Source organism: Microtus oregoni, unplaced genomic scaffold (genome assembly GCF_018167655.1).
Source record: "Microtus oregoni isolate MIOR12 unplaced genomic scaffold, Mior012 000007F_ref0000211, whole genome shotgun sequence".
NCBI lineage: Eukaryota > Metazoa > Chordata > Mammalia > Rodentia > Cricetidae > Microtus > Microtus oregoni.
In genome coordinates, this window is record NW_024543066.1 from 22,020,057 (window position 1) to 22,037,234 (window position 17,178).

Consider the following 17,178-nt stretch of genomic DNA (forward strand, 5'->3'; position numbering starts at 1 on the left):
GTCTAAGTTAAGAGAAGTGCCCAAGATCCCATAACTTTGTAGACTGGGACTGACCTAGATGTCCTGTCTTCTTACTCCCAGTGTGAGCATCTGTCTGTATTGCCCTATGGGTTTGTTTTCAGACGGGTCTTACTCAGTTCGGTCTGCATGTGCACTGTTACAGTGGTACATGTTACATTTTTACTTGTGTCTAACTTGTGACTTAAATCACACTTTAACCCGGGGTTGGCCTGGAACTCTCTTAAAGACTAGGCATGATGATTTTTTGCTACACCTTCCCAAGTGCTGAGATTACAGATGTGAACTACCATACCTGACTAATAATTTTGAAAAGACATTCCTGTAACTTATAATAAAGACGAGAACGTAAAAATTTAAATTAGGTCAAGACAATATAGGCAATAGTTCTACTAAGGTGGCATGTTTTGCTATTTCAGCCACAGTAAAACCTAATGTTGTACAGTGAGTTCTACACCTTCATGTTACCTTTGCATGCCTTGGCTCATAGTAAGTGTTAATTTGATAGTAATATTTACCAAACTCAAAATCTGATCAAAATTGTGTTTTCTTTACTTTATAAAGCTAAGGAAAATAAAGTGCAGGAAAGGTAACTTGTTTAGTATTTCATTGCTAGAGCAGGAATCCAGCCAGCCCTCCTCCCCAGCAGACCTTTTCAGAATGTTTTCTGAAGCACAAGGTGTGTGCAGTTTCCCAGATACACCCCTTGGATTACCACTTAGCATAGTAGAAATAGAAATCATAATTCCTTCAGCCTATGATTTCTGTAGGTCGCACTTTAGCCCTGTCCCTCCTGTTTGGAAAGGCTACGTAGATTTACTACATAGCGTACATGGAGACCAAAGGATTCATAAAATGGGCAGAAATTTGTATCACAATCCGAAGTTTACATTAAGACTCAGCATGACAGGATTCAGTGGCTGCCCATTTTATACAACATTCTGTTCTAACTGATTAGAATATATAAGATGAAGTAATAAACATTTTCCCATATATGAGCCTTAATCATTCTTCTAACCTAACTCTCATATAAAGAAATGAAGGATAAGCAAGACAAAAAAATACAGGAAGATGAGTCAGCTCTATGTTTGTACTATTCTATCAAATAATAAACTTTTGTTTTATTTATTTATTCAATTAATTAATTAATTATTTTTTGGGGGCAGGGTTTCTCTGTGTAACAGTCCCAGCTGTCCTGCAACTAGCTCTTATAGACCAGGCTGGCCTTGAACTCACAGAGATCTGCCTGCCTCTTCTTCAGCCGAGGGCTGGAATTAAAGGTATGTGCTACCACCACCTGGCAATAAACAGAATTTTAAGCTGTTGGAAAGTGCCGGGCAGTGGTAGCTCACTCCTTTAATCCCAGCACTTGGGAGGCAGAGGCAGGCAGAATTCTGAGTTCAAGAATAGATGGGACTGGGGCTGGAGAGATGGCTCAGAGGTTAAGAGCATTGCCTGCTCTTCCAAAGGTCCTGAGTTCAATTCCCAGCAACCACATGGTGGCTCACAACCATCTGTAATGTTGTGCCCTCTTCTGGCCTGCAGGCATACACACAGACGAATATTGTATAAATAATAATAATAATAAAAGTAATAATAATAATAATAATAATAAAAGAATAGACGGGGCTACAGAGAAAATTAAAAAAAATGTTGGCGTGTAGTTCTAGCACCTTCATAGGTGGAGCATATACAGTTTAATCTTTTGTTTTTTTAATTAGCCTCTTAAATTATTTTTGAAGGGTCAGTTGTGAGTTATAATTCATATATAGGTGCATAAAATGTAGTGGGGGATTTGTACAGCAAGTCGTCATATCCTTACCACCCAGCTTAAATGCTAAGAGCAGAAATGAGCCAGCACTGGCAGAAGTCCCTCAGGTTCTTTCCCAGCCATTAATTTCATGGCAGTTTTCTTTTCCTATAGTTTAAGTTGAGGCCTTAAACTGTAAGTACTATAGTTTCACTTGTGGTATTTGTACTGTTTTTGGCTTCTTTTTTTTCCAGAATGATGTTTCTAAGGTTTTCTGTGTGAATTAAAAACTTGTTTTAATTGCAGCTTCCACAGTGTATGGATGCGCTCAATTTGTGTATCCTTCTGTGGTTACAGATATTTAGATATTTTACTTCTAGTTTTCAACTATTAATTATGAATAATAGTTTCTTTTAGTAAATATGCTTCTCATAGAGTAAAGTCATTACTGGGTCATGGGTTATGTGTCTTTAGCTGAAGTTTTTTTTCTTGGTTTGTTTTGTGCGTGTGTATGTGTGGGTGTTTGTAGAAGTCAGAGGACAATAGTGGAGTTTGTGCTCTTTCTGCCATGTGGCTCCAGGCGGTCAGTCTTGACAGGAGACACCTTCACCTGCCAAGCCATCTTGTGTCTTTGGTTTTTGTAGACACAGCCAGTAGTTTTCTAAAGTGGTGGTCCACTTTATAATCCCATTTCTTGATTTACGCTTAAGTCAGTGCATTTGTTTATTTTCATTCCTGTATCTCTTGTTACATCACTGTGTGTTTTTCTGTTGTTTAGTAGGAACTCCCTAAGCAATTTTAGATGCAAGCTCTTTATTGGGATCATGTTCCATCAATTACAAACTTAATTTCATTATCCAAACCTTGAGTGGTTATATGTATTGGAAATATCTTTTGAGTTAGGTAATTGTGTCTTAAACAAACAAATTCTTTATTCATGAAGTTTATTCTGTCGGTTTTTGCTATATTTTGTATGTTTTGTATCTGGCTGAAGAACCATATGATGGGGTTGGGATGAAAGCTTGATCAGTAAAGTATTTGCAGAGCAAACATCAGAGCCCAGTTAGATCCTCAGTACCCACATAAGAAACCTGGATTCTTGAGACTCACTGGTCATCTAGCCTAGTCTAATCAGTGAGCTCCAAGTCTCAGTAAGAGACTGTCTCAGAAACGAGGTGAATGACTTTCTGGAGATAACATTCAAGGTTATGGGTACTCAGCAAGGGTGAGCTCGCACATGTGCCTTGGATGTCCTAAAGTCCTTTGCCTTCCACATGCACTTTTAAAATCTGTGTACACTCTTAGGATTTTATTATGGTTACGTTGGATCTGGAGATTAGTTTAGAGAGAATTAAAAATCTTGGTGGGAAACTAATCAATATATGTTGTGCAGAATCGCAATAGTATCCTAACCAATGCAGTGTGGTAGAATGTTCTGCTACTGCTAGGGCTGGATCACAGGAGGCTGGCATCTTCTTCCTTAGCTCTTGAGTCCTGGTTGTGAATCATTTCCATAGGGCAGTCAGTTAACACGATATGATAAATCCTGCTCATAGAGAGGCCATCTGTAGCCCTGTCAGCAGTCCCAACTGAGCTAATGGCTAACAGCCGGCATCACTTATCCCTCATGGGAGTGAACTTCTTGGACAACTAACTAGCACATCTGAACCTTCCTAGGAATGCAACTTGAATTTGCACTTGACTGCAAACCCAGAGAAGACATGAGTGAGAACTAGTGACTTAGGCTTCATCAACCCCAAAATGGGGTTGATAATAATAAATTGCCACTAAACTCTGGAGAGGCTTATTTTGCAGCAATAGATAACCAGAACACAGGTGTGTTCTGAAATCTGGTTGCTTTGTTTCCATTGTTTCAGAAATCCCCTTTTGTATATCTGTGTATAATGAGACTGTAACCAAAGTTCTGCATACCAGAGTGTGGTAGAGAGCTTCATTCTTGGCAAACATAGCCATGTGGCTGGGAATTCAGGTGTCCTGATGACAGGAACACCATCCCTGTAGAATCTAATTGAAATTGTTCAATGGAATGTTGTTTGAGTTCCATGAGTTGTTCCAGTGAATAATCAAGCCTGGAGATCATGGACAAACTTGTATTTATATCTGGTTTATCAGAAGTACAGGTGACCTGGAGTCCCCAAAGTGCACAACTGTGTATGGAGCAAGGACACAATTGTCATTTTGGATTCTCAACTGACTCTGGCTATTTAGAATCAGGATTGTATTTGAGTCCACCAGGAGTGGTATTTTCCATAATTTCTCATGGGAAGATATGGCACATCACGCTGTCTTATGAAGGATTTTCTTGTATAGGAATTTAATGGTTTTGGAAATGAGGTACTGTGATACTGCTTCTATTGACTTTCTAAGCAAGAGGCTGGCAATCTTTCTGTAAGGATCATACATTAATTGTATGAGGGTTCAGGTGCTAGCTGTCTCCATTATAACTACCCAGCTTTTGTTCCTGTGGTACAAAAGCAGCTGTCCCGGTACCAGGGAAGCAGGCTTAAACCAGAGACAGAGTCGCTTGGTCTGTGGCTTCTTGATGACTGTCTCTAAATCATCTTAGGAGCGGGCTTCTGTTCCCTTAAGGAAAAGGAAGGGAGAAGGAGTGGGGTTGACTTGTATGCAGGCTTAGAATACCCACTGTTTATTTTAATAAGCACGGAGTCTTGAATTACAGGAAACATTTGTATTACAGGAAACATTTGTGAAAGTTGACAGAAAACTTAGAAAACATAGAAAAGTAATACTTCTTATATTGCCAAGTCCTAGGCATGCTCTGTGTTGTTGTTCTAGAGGTCAGTCTTAGGGGCTGTGTGTGCTAGAGCACTTTGTCATTGAGCTAGAGCCCTGGTGTCTAAATTATTGTGGTATTTATTTGTTTAAGGTATGTGTGCTCCATTTTAACGTATGCCTGCAGGCCAGAAGAGGGCATCAGATCTCATTACAGATGGCTGTGAGACCTCGGGACCTCTGGAAGAGTAGCCAGTGCTCTTAACTGCTGAGCCATCTCTCCAGTCCTCTAAATTCTTAAGTGCATGTTATAGGCATTAATTTTATGATCATTTTTATGATATAGGTGAGCAGATTAATGCACAGAAAATAAGTAAATTAATCTAATAAGTGACTAGGTAAGTAATAAAGCTAGGATTCAAAACCAAGCAATTTCCTCTGAAGAACAAGTTCTTAGCCACTGCATTATAGGGTTGGACCAGGGAGATTACTCTGTATCCCACTATCCAAATATAATATAGATTAATGGTTGGGTTAATTTCCCACTGGTGTTTGTTTTCTGCAAGCATAGCTTTGTTTCCTCACACGACATATGCATTTTCATAACCTAGCAACTAATTTTGTACCACAAATAGCCATTTTTAATTAAGCTAAAAGCCACTGGAAATATCCACAATTGGTATGACAGCCATACACTATAATGCAAGATGTTATTACAAATACAAAGGGAGCTGGTAGATGGCTTAAAGTGTTCACTCTTTCTGAGGGCCTGAATTAGGATCCCTCACCCTCCCCAAAAAAACCCAGGCATCGTGCATATTGGTAACCTGAGCCCTGGGGGTAGATAGAAAGTGATATTAGAATCCTTGGAGCTCATTGACCAGCTAGTCTAGGCAAATCCTTGACCTCCAGATTCAGTGAGAAGAGACTGGTGCAGAATAGGGGAAAATACCCAACATTGACCTGTGCCATGCACATCTATGCAGATGTAAATACAAAGGAAAACTATAATTAATAACACATTCTAAGGTTATAGCATGGTTTTCAGTCTTGGTAACATTTACATTTTGAACTAAGTAGTTCATTGAGGGGGAGGAATTAAGGAAGACTGTCCTTTGCATCTTAGAGTGGTTATTAAACCTCTTGTCTTTACCCCTTGATGAAATAGCACATGATTTGTGACAATTAAAAATGCTTCTTCTTGGGCTGGAGGGATGGCTGAGTAGTTAAGAGCACTGGCTGCACTGCCAGAGGACCTGGGTTCAATTCCCACCACCTACAGGGTAGCTCACAATAGTCTGTAACTCTAGTTCCAGTGAACCTAGCACCCTCACAGACATACATTTAGGCAAAACACCAATGCAAGATAAAAATAAAATTTTAAAAATGTTTTTCTTAAGGGCTGGGGAAATAGTTTAGTGATAGTAATTGCCCAGCATTTTCAGGGCCTGGACCAATATGGTCCATTCCTGCACTATCAGCATGAAAGCCCCTAGACCTTACTCTCAGCTCACAGGGATCCCTAAGGCCAGTGTGCTTGATTGAAATAACCCGTTTTCCCCTCATGACATCTTTTTAGAGACATGTAGCCATCTGAGAGGTTGTGTTCAGTGGTGAGCACTGCATGCATGAATTGCAGGTGGGAAGGAGTCTCTAATGGCTCTTCTGGATAGGGAGGTAGAAGAATTTGTGTTAACTTGGGGATTACTATGTTGGGTTTCTCTGATTTGGGGAACTTTCTTTTGAAACATGAGTGTCAGTGATTTATGATAGGTGGCCCACTGTATATGATACAGATATTTTCTAGAGCCCAGAATACTCCTGTTACACCCTATCTTGGTGTGTGATAGGTCAAAGGTCCCTTCCCTCAGCTGATGAAATCCAATTATGTTCTGTAGACTTTTATTCTTTAATGAAGCAATCATCTTTTTCAGATGGTTGTGGTTCATTTTTTTCTTTAACTTTTCCCCCCACAAATGTGCACATGCACCGCTTGCATGTCTGATGCGCACAGAGAAGACATCAGAGCCCCTGTGTAATGGTCTTTCCTGTCCCTTAAGAGACAAGCCCCACCCCCATCTACCTAGGCTTTTCTCTCTTCTGAAGAAGTAGCTTCTCCTTTCCTTTCCCCCTCCTCCCTCTCTCTCCTCTCTGTCTCTCTGTTTTTCTTCCTCTCTCTCTCTGCTCTTCCCCCCCTTTCTTTTCCCTTTCCCTTCATAACCCACTAAATAAATACTCACTTTCTCTGCATGGTGTGCCTATCTGTCTCTGTCTCTGTCTCTCAACTATCTGCCCTGCTGCCAACCCGCTGCTGAGGTCTTTCACCCTCTGGCAGTCTCCCTGCCTGGCATCCACCACCCCTTGTGGCCCTCTCCCTCCCCTTGGGGGAACTGCACCGGTTTACCATTACACCCTGGAAGTGGAGTGGCAGGTGGTTGTGAGCCATCATGTGGGTTCTGGGACTTGAACATAGGTCCTCAGCAAAAACAACTGGAGTGTAACCAGTCTTTCTCTGTACTGCCATTCCAAATAACGACACAGAGACTTATTAATTATGAAAGCTTGGCCTTAGCTTAGGCTTGTCCCACTAGTTCTTATGACATAATGCATTTATTTTAATCTATGTTCTATCACATGACTCCTTCATCTCTCCATCTAATTCTTGCTGCTTCCTCCATGTCTGGCTGGTGACTCCACCTTCTTCTCAGAGTTTTTTCTCTGCCTTGAAATTCCCCCTATATCTCCTGCCTAGCTATGATTCAACTTTTTAGTACACCAAACACAGTAATACATTTTCACACAGTGTACAAATATCCCACAACACAGGGGCTCTTAACCTCTGAGCTACTTCTGCAGCCTCTGTTTTTCTGGAGTGAGTTACCTACTCTTGTTCTTTGTTTACATTTCAATACCCCCAACCCCCTTTGTGTTTAAGAAATTTCAACATTATCAAACCTTCTCACAGTACAATTACTCATGTCACAACCATTATTTGCTTTAATATTTGGTTTTGGCATATGTCCTATTTTTGTTCATGTTTTACTTGAATTGTTTATAGTTAAGCTTTAATTTTTGAAACAATCCTTTTTTAAAAAATAAGTTGTCTTATATTTTAAAAAATAAGAGAGACTTACATAGATATAATCTTCATAGAAAGTAGAAAAAGACAAGATCTCCTGAGTAAATTGGGAGCATGGAGACCCTGGGGGAGGATTGAAGGTGGGAGGGGAGAGGCAGGGAGGGGAGCAGAGAAAAATGTAGAGCTCAATAAATATAAAAAAAAAATAAGTTGTCATTTAGTCTTACTAATGGTATGTTTTAATCTTTTTAATCTTTATGCTTTCTGCACTATGTTTTTGTTGTGTTGATCCCATTTTTAGGTTCAATTTTAAGCTACCCTTTAAAGATGAGTTTAAGCTTTTATTTATCAAATTACCTCATTCAAATTACTATTTAATGCCATTTTTTCCTTTTAACACTTAAAGCATGGCATTTGCCTGATGTGAGATTTCAATTATAACTAAATGATAGGTTTTTCTGTTGTGTCTTTGGTTTATACTTAAATAAGAAGCATTTATTTTGTTTTTCTAATCTTGTTTCTTACTGAATACCAGCTAATGTGATGGTTTATAATTCCTTAGTGTGAGTAATTTTGCTTTTTTGTCTCTGATCTTTTGCTTCATTATCTTTATGTTTTATTCCTCAACATATATAGGGTAATCGATTTTCCTGAGTTTTGTTTCTGTTCACATGGGATCATGGCTCCTTATGCTTAAATTCTTTGATCATCCTTTATTAATGTATGAACAGCATGCAGTGTACATGTTTAAGTTACATAAATTAAAGAGATTGACATACTATTTTACACCTGGAAATCATAACTACAGTCAAATAATGATCATAACCTCCTTCCCCAGCAGTTTACTGTATTCTCAGTCCCCCATGTTTAGGTAGCCTCTGGTCAGCTTTCTGTCACTGGATTCCAACACTCACTATAATAGTTGTGAAATTTACTTATGCTATTGTATAAATCAATAATTTGTCTTCTTGTTGCTGAGAAGTATTCAGTTATATTGGTATGCCACCGTTTATGAATCTGTCTGCCTTTTAGCAGAACTTTGGATTGTTCTCAGACTGTTATCACAAAGCTATTGGGAACATTCATGTTGCACGAGTTCTGATTGGTCTTAATAATAAAAATCTGGAGCCAGATATGAGGGTAAATGTTGAAAGATCAGAGAGAAAAAGGAGCAAGCCACAGTTAACTCTTACCTTGCTAACTCCTCAGCTGAAAAGGGGCTGAGCTCCTGTCTCCTCCTGCCTTATATTCTCTTTCCACCCAGCCATATCACTTCCCGTCTGTACAGACCTCCAGACCTCTATGGTTAATTAATAACTAACTCCACCCGCTGATCTTCAGAGAAGCTTTATTTGTTAGAGCACAAACAAAACGTCACTACACATTTGTATCAAAGTCTTTATACAGATAAATGCTTGTTTTTCTCGGGCAGATACCTAGCAGTTGAAGTGATTGCGTCAATTAGAAGGCACACATCTGTTGTGTAAGAAATTGCCATACTTTTTATAAAGCATCTACTCTCATTCCCATCAGCACTGCATGAGCATTCCAGTTACCCTGTATTCTTGCTGATCCTTTGTAGCACCTGCACTACAGGATGATTCACAAGTTGGGCAAGGGACTGGAGATTGAAACACACCACAAACCACACACACACACACACACACACACACACACACACACGTCATCTTTGAAACAAGAATGCCCCCCCCCCTTGAATCAAGAACACCAACTTTATTGTGTTTCAAGGCAGCTTATATAGGATCTCCTTGACCAATGGCCACGCCCCAACTCTCAGCTGCAAGCCCACCAGAAACCACTTCCCTGCCATCAGGAACTCCTGAGGGTCTTGTGCTCAGAGCGGCTGCAAGCACAGGAAAAAAAAAGTTGTTTGCTCAGAGCAACTACAAGCATTGTTTACAGAGGCAGGCAGGGGTCACAGGAAATTCAGGATCTGGAGGTCCACAGTCCCCAACAATCCTTGGCATAGTTCTTTTTAATTTGAACATTTTATAAGTGTAGTATCTTGTTGTGGCTTTAATTTATGTCATAATAGCATGCTGTAAAATACCATATTTCTCATTATTCAATATTTATTGATTGTCTTGTTAGGGTAAAAGCCCTCTTCATCAAATATTTGCAAATATTTTCTCTTAATTTGTAGTTTGCCATTTTGTTTTCATTACAAAGTTTTTTAGGAAATGTATGTCTTAACATCTAGTCTCTTTGGTTGGGTTTGTTTTGTTTTTAATGGATAATGGTTTTTGTTGTTGTTGTTGAAGTTTTTGCCTATTCCAGAGTTGCAAAGATAGTTTTGTTGCTGAAGCTTTAGAATTCATTTTTTCTATAGAGCTGTGATATTTTTAAAAAATAATTTTTTCTGAGACTGCCAAAGAGTTTCAGGTCCCAAAGAGGATGTGTGGAGTCCATGGGGGTGGGGGTGGGAAAGGAACAAATCTAAAGGTGAATCAGGATGGGTGCCAGCAGTGTTCAATTGTAAAAAGAATATTATATAGTTGCACATGGGATTAAGTGGGAGAAAAGAGGGCCTGTGAGCTAGGCTGTGGCTTGAGATCAAAAGATGAGGAATTGACCTTGACAATAGGCAGCTGTCCTGTTAAATGAAAGGGCCACAAGTTCCTCTTGCCAAATATAAGGAGAGTGACTACTTTAGCAAGCTTCCAGGGTATGGAGACCCTTATTCAAACTCCTGACCTTGAGAAAAGGATGTTTTCTGGGGACCAGGCACTATACTACAGTTTAGTCTTACTATAGGGGCCTTTCCCCCTCCTAACACAAAAGGGAAGGTCCCAATGTCTTACTTTTTTTTTTTCTTATTTTCAAGACAGGGTTTCTCTGTAGCTTTTTTTGGTTCCTGTCCTGGAACTAACTCTTCTAGACCAGGCTGGCCTCGAACTCACAGAGATCCGCCTGCCTCTGCCTCCCGAGTGCTGGGATTAAAGGCGTGCGCCACCACCGCCCGGCTCCCAATGGCTTACTCTTTAATCATAATACCGTACCATTCTGATTTCTCTATAGTTATTAACTGAACTCTTGCCCTCCATGGGCCTCAGACTCTGGATCTGAATTTTATGTCATAAACCACACTTTGGGGTGTCTTCTGCATGGTCCAGCCATGATGGGATTGGGTTCCAGGGAAGGTAGGGGCGTGTGGATTAGAAATTAGATAGGAGGAACAGAAATATGAAAGAAATACAGAGACACAGAATAGTACCGGGAGAGCAACTCAGTGGGTACTGAATATCAAATTCACCTGCGTTTATTTTTCATATGCTTTTATACCCCAGTACAAAAGAGGGGGAAGAAGGCAAAGGACTGCTTTAACATGACACAAAGGACAACCAGAACAGTTACTTGCTTCAGTGCTTGAGACATCAAGCCATTATTTCCTGAGTAAAGCATTTGATGTCTCAGGAAATGAAGTGAACACACCCTAGACCAAGTAAGTATCCTGTAGACAACCACTCCCTAAGGAGCAGGAGTATACTTGAATTTTCTGACCTTTGGTCAGGGTGGAGCGCCAACCTCTATGGCCATCTTAATGTCTAAAACACCAAGTAACCACACCCTACATCAGAGGGTGTGTAGCCACACCTGTGTTAACAACTTTGAAAAAGCAAAAATAAACTCAAGGTGCAACAGACTCAAATTTGTGGGTCCCCACAATTTTATCCTGGAATCAGTTGTATACCAGGCTTTTTTCTTTTTCCTTTTTTGAGCCACCAACTAGCTCCCAAAACATGACAAGGAAACTTCTTACTTGTTTTGAATGCTTGACTAGCTTAGGTTTGTTTCTGGCTAGCTCTTTTAAATGAACCTGTTTCTCTTTACCTACCTTTTGCCACAGGGCTTTTTACTTTTCTTTCCTTCTGTGTATCTTACTTTCACTGCTTCTAGTGTCTGGCTGAAGGCTGCCTGTCTTCTAACCCCAGGCACCTCTCTTCATTATCTCTACTCATTTCTCTTCTCCTAGTGAGCCTACATTTCTCCTCCTATTTATTCTCTCCTCCCACCAGCCCCACCTATCATTTCTTTTCCTAGCTTTTGACCATTCAGCTTTTTATAAGACCATCAGGTGCCTTAGACAGGCAAAGTAAAACATATGCAACACATCTTTGCGTAATTAAACACACTTCCCTTCCGGTGAGTAGTGTTAGTGTGTGTATAAACCACCTTTGTCTAATTTATTCAGAGCACTTTAGCTGTTCTGCATACATGTCAGTCTGAGTCTCGTTTTCAGGATTGGTGGCTTGTGGGATTTTTGTTTGTTTATTTTTTAGTATTGGTATGGGGTTTGGGGTATTTTTCCAGAGTGAGGTTATTATTGTGTTATGTGATAAGTCTGTGTTTAGGTTTTATTTTTTTTTTGAGAATCTATATGCTAATTTTTACAGTAGTTTTGCTATTTTATATATCCCCAATACCAATTTTTCCACATCCTTTCAGAGAGAGAGAGAGAGTGAGAGAGAGGGAGAGGGAGAGGCAGAGAGAGTCTGGTTCAGGTGTTTTTGTTTTTGATTTTTGAGTAAGAGTCTCACTCTGTAGCCCAGAATGGCTTGGAACTGACTCTGTAGCCCCAGGATGGCCTTGAACCTGTGGTGATCTTCTTTCTTCAGTCTAGATCTTCTTTTTAGTTATTTAATTTTGAGTAGCCATCTAGCTTATAGAAAAATAGTGCTATGTATTTGCTTTGCTTTTCCATAATGAATTATTGTTGTTGAGTATTTTTCCCTGTGTCTGCTGCCAGTGTGTATGTGTTTTGGGAAAATGTCTTATCAACTTTTTTGCCCCCTAACCTACATTTTTTGTTTTACTAGGCATTGCTCCCAGGGTCTTGTGCATGCTAGGCATATGTTGTACCAACTGATCTATATCCAGAGCTCTTTATATGTTCTAGATATTAATCTCTTAACAGATACATGACTTGTAAATGTTTTCTTCTATTCTTGGGAGGGAGTGTTTAGCTATAATTTACTAATTAAAATTAAAGAAAATTTTCTTTCAATATAGAAAATAGAAGAATTTTTATAAACTTGTTCATAAACCGCTCAGATAGACACAACAAATATTAACATTTTCAATGTTTCTTATCGATTCATACATATTCACACAAACTGTATTATTAAAGCATATTAAAGAAAATTACAAACTCCTTTATACTTAACACATACTTTCAAAAATAAAAGCATTTAATCACATCTGTCTTATCTTCCCCCATACACATTTACCAGAATACCTTTTGAAAACAGTACTGCTAATGGAGAAAGTAATGGCATGTTTTGCTTTCCTAATTATTATAGCATAGCAGCTAGCCTTGGGCTGCATCCATCACTGGTGTTCCTTGGAGTGTTGTCATTCTTACTTCCTCCTTTTGAGGTCTTTATGTCCTTCATCACTGAACTGCAGTAACAACTCCCAACTTCTTTCTCCGCTGTCCTCCACACTACAGCCAGAATACTATCTTAACACTAAGTCAGACCATGACTCTTGATCTCTTACTGCCTCATGGCCCTTGAATTTCTTCTGGTGTACATGATCTAAACGTTGCCATGGCTTCTTAACAGGGTGGACATCTTTTTGACTCCCGCCTTGCCTTGAAGCATTATTTTCTGATGCTCAAGTGCATTCAAATAAATCTGCAGTCTGTTTTTTGGATATACCATGTTCTTTCCTCTTTTACTACCTGTGTGGCTTCCATGTTACTGTTCCTTTCAGTTTAGTGTAACATGCATGAACTCTTTAGATGCACTCTCCTCATGTCTATCACTTTAGTCTTCTTCACAGCCTTCCCAGTATTGCTTTAATCATTTTCAGTGTAGAAATGTCTTTCTATTACTTAGGGTTTCCCCTCAGATTCCCTTGTGTCTTTAGCTCCATAATGGCAGCAGCCATTAGACTCCAGCACCTCATTGGGAAGGAAGTGAATACTCTGGGGCTCATGATTTATATTAAGTGATTGTGAAGGAGATTTTCCTATGGGGTTTGTATTGTTTGCCTAACATAAGGTAACCAATAACATTAGTTTGTGGTATTCCATATATGATGTTTAAAATTGAACCAGATTAGTCTCTCATTTTAATTACAGAGTGTGACCTATTATTTTATGTGACTTTTTTGGGGGGGGGGAGGGGAGGTGGTTTAACCTGAAAATCAATTGTGGGAATGGGATGAAAGTAAAAGATACCAAAAAAAATTGGTTATTTTATCTATAATAACTCTGGGTTTTAGCATTTTCATCCTTATATTCTTCCTTTTACAGACCGAGACAACACTTGGCCTCAGTTCTTATCAACAGAAAAGGTAAGTAGGACTTATATATGGCAACATGAAAACATGCTTTCATTTCTCTGTGGTTCCTCTATACCTCTGCTCACTTTACTGGGTCATTCTCTGATGAACAGGCAATACTCTACTATAAAAACAGGACGCGTTGTGAGAGCCAAAGTTGCATTTTAAGTTTTAATTATCTTTCCCAAGAGGTCCATGAAATAAAAATGTCTCTGATCTGTGTGGAGACCGAAAAAATGCACGCCCATTTCCACCTTGTCTGATGGTCAGAGAGCTTGGAGATTGACAAGCATAGTTGCACATTCAAACTCAGATTGTGATTGCTTGGTTCTTTTGAAATTAACATAGCTCATTCTAGTAAGTCCAGGACCTCTTGACGGCCTCTTGCTCAAGGACAGATTGTTGCTGAAATGCTGGAGGCAATAACGATGTTCTTCACTCCCCTAAACAAGTTTGTTTGACCCACCTGCACCAGACGTGCTTAATCACTTGTGGGCGGGAGGTTTATAGGCAGGAAATATGTCCAGATATATGCTTGCTCCTACCTGGACGTAGGTTGGAGGTATGTCAGGATGGATGCTTGAGTTCTGGGTTTTCCTTCTTAAGCTGCTGTAAACCATGACTCAGGATCAATTCCCAGGAACCTGTGATTGGACCTGGCCAGTATTAAAGCTTGCTTCAAATTTGACTTTAAACTGTGGTAGTGATCTTATTCTCAATCAGTGGAATTAACAGTGTTTCTTTTGTTTTCTGTATTGTTTTGTTTCATTTGGGACAGAATCTTACTATGTAAACCTAACTGGCCTGGAACTTTTTATGTTGACCAGGTTGGTCTCAGACTTAAAAGATCTATCTACCTTTGCCTCCCAAGTGCTGGCATAAGGTGTGTACCATGGCTTTATGCCATGTATTTCTAAATAATTAAGTTTGGAAACCCCAGATTAAATCTGAATTCTCACATGGTACAGTTAGATAGCACACTATTCTGGAATGTTTCCTGTTACTGTAACAAAGACCTGGAGTGATCAACTGGCAAAGAGAAAAGGTTCGTTTTGACCCATAGTTTAAGAAATTTAAATCCCAGCATAGCATGGTGAAACCAAGCTTCTGACCTCATCATAAGAGTCAAGAGATGTACAAGGGTCTTAAATGCTCCTTCAAGGACATGTTCCCAATGACTACCTTTCAGCCTGTCCAACCTATTACAGTGTCTCTAGGGACCAAGTCCCCAATCATGGGCCTTTCAGGCACATGTAAGATGCAAAATGTAGTTCTGCACTTGTCATGTACTCTGAGCAGAAGTACCCTTATCTTATAAGAGTATCAGGTTTGTAAGGCCTTAGTAACTTCTCATGAGCTCTATGAACTCTGGAATCAGCATAGTAGAAAGGAAGGCACACCTTGATTCTAGGAGAGTGAAAATCAGCCACGGAATTGTACTGGTTTATGTTTATGGAAATGATATTTATTATCAAAATCTGGGCTTTGAGCTAGAGAGGTGGCTCAGTGGTTAAGAGCACTTCTCTTGCAGAGGACCTGGGTTCAGTTCCCATCACCCACATGACACAGTCTTCTAACTTGACTACTAGCATTGTAGTCTTTATTTGTCTCATTGAATATGGAATCTTCCAATAGTCGCTGTGTGTTCTGTGGGCCAGCTTTCAGGAAGACAGTTGTAGCACAGGTAGGAATTAGGAAAGAATGCGAAGGAAGAAAGTCGCCATGATTGGAAATAACTGGTGAAGTGTTAGAAGCAAGAGCTAGGAGCCTGCTTGCAGCATCTTAGATTCCTCTATATTGGAGTGGTGATGCACCCGTGTTCAGGAACTTGGAGGACAGCAGAGATACAAGTTGTGTGAAGTTCATTTGTGGAAGACCCTCGTACATTGGAAGAGAGTACTGAAATCAGATGCTGACTTCATTGTTAAGGGGTGTGGCACCTGAAACACAAGTGCTCTAAATGATGTCTCAATCATCAAAACAGTCTTTAAGCCAAGGTGCAGGTTAACTTCTGACTTAAGGATCTGTCTACTAGTATTGACTGTTTTCTGACAAGAGGGCACCTGCTATGTGTGATCTGTCTTTAGGGTGAGGAGCTTTTGGTGGGAGCTTAGGAATCAGGGCAGCTCACCAACTGTGTAGCCTTATTAAAAAAAAAAAAGACTCTGAACAAAATTGTTCTTTACAAACTGTGATAATGATTTCACTGTGTGGCATATATTGCATAGAGTGTAAGCCAATGTGATTATATAAAGCTATTTTGAGATGAAATGAGAATATTTATTCAGGTAATAGTCAGCTTGCCTCCCAGATCCCTGCTCCATCTCAGAAGCAATGTTACAGATAGAGACAGGATCTCTGAGGCAAGTTGACTAGCCAGATCAGTCATATTGGCAAGTTCCAAGTTCCAGATTCCTTTCTCCTCCTTCCCAGTGCTAGGATACAGGTGTGTGTCCCCACACAGTGGGTGTGTGTTCTGCTCAATACCATCTATCTTATTTTCTTAAGACAAGATCTTTCACTGAGTCTAGAGCTAGGACCATTGACCAGCAAATCCCAGTGATCCTCCTATCTAGCCCCACTTCCCCACTCCTGGGGTTACAGGTGCAAGCACAACCATGCCCAGCTTTTTACATGGGATCTGGGGATCTGAACTCAGGTTCTTTTATGTTTATGTAGCCAGTTGTCTTCCTAGCCCTGACCTATAATTCTTGTTTAAATTTTGTCAATTGTTACACTTTCCCCTTATATTTAATTTTGTTTCTTAGATGGAATAAATTATTTGTCTTTCTTAGCTTTATAAATGACTTTGAAATAAATAGAAGTAATGTCTACCTATTTAGCCCAGGCCAATCTCCCACCCATTTATAATGGACAGTAGTGGGTCTATGTATAAAAGCTGAAAGCATAAAATTCTTGGAATAATGTGTCAGTGTTTCATTAGAATTATTTGCAGCCACGGAAATTTTTTCTTAAAATACTAAGAACATATATCAAAGAAAAATGGTAAATTAGATTTCATTAAAATTAAAAATGTTTGCTATTTAAGACAACACTCTCAGAAAAGACAAGATAAATGTGTTGTTTGTGCCCATGTCTGAGAATGTCTGTAATGCATAGGCAGCCTCATAATTCAGATAGTATCTCAGTCTTAGAAAGGAAACAGAACAGATAAGTAGTTCGGTAAGTACATGAAAAAGCAGTTGGTATTATTATTATCATTAGTTAAATTCGTATTAAAACTAAAATTGATATGTATCTATATTAT

At 39.5% G+C, this 17,178-nt stretch overlaps 1 protein-coding gene across 2 annotated transcripts in view; it reads left to right on the forward strand.

The window, feature by feature from the left end:
- The window catches only part of Tmem131 (transmembrane protein 131), a 164,122-nt gene that overhangs the window by 47,110 nt on the left and 99,834 nt on the right, over positions 1-17,178 (forward strand). For both annotated transcript variants that reach the window (XM_041655933.1, XM_041655932.1), the window contains exon 3: positions 13,882-13,922. In XM_041655933.1, the coding sequence (XP_041511867.1) occupies positions 13,882-13,922 (41 nt within the window). The remainder of the gene's footprint in view (positions 1-13,881; positions 13,923-17,178) is intronic.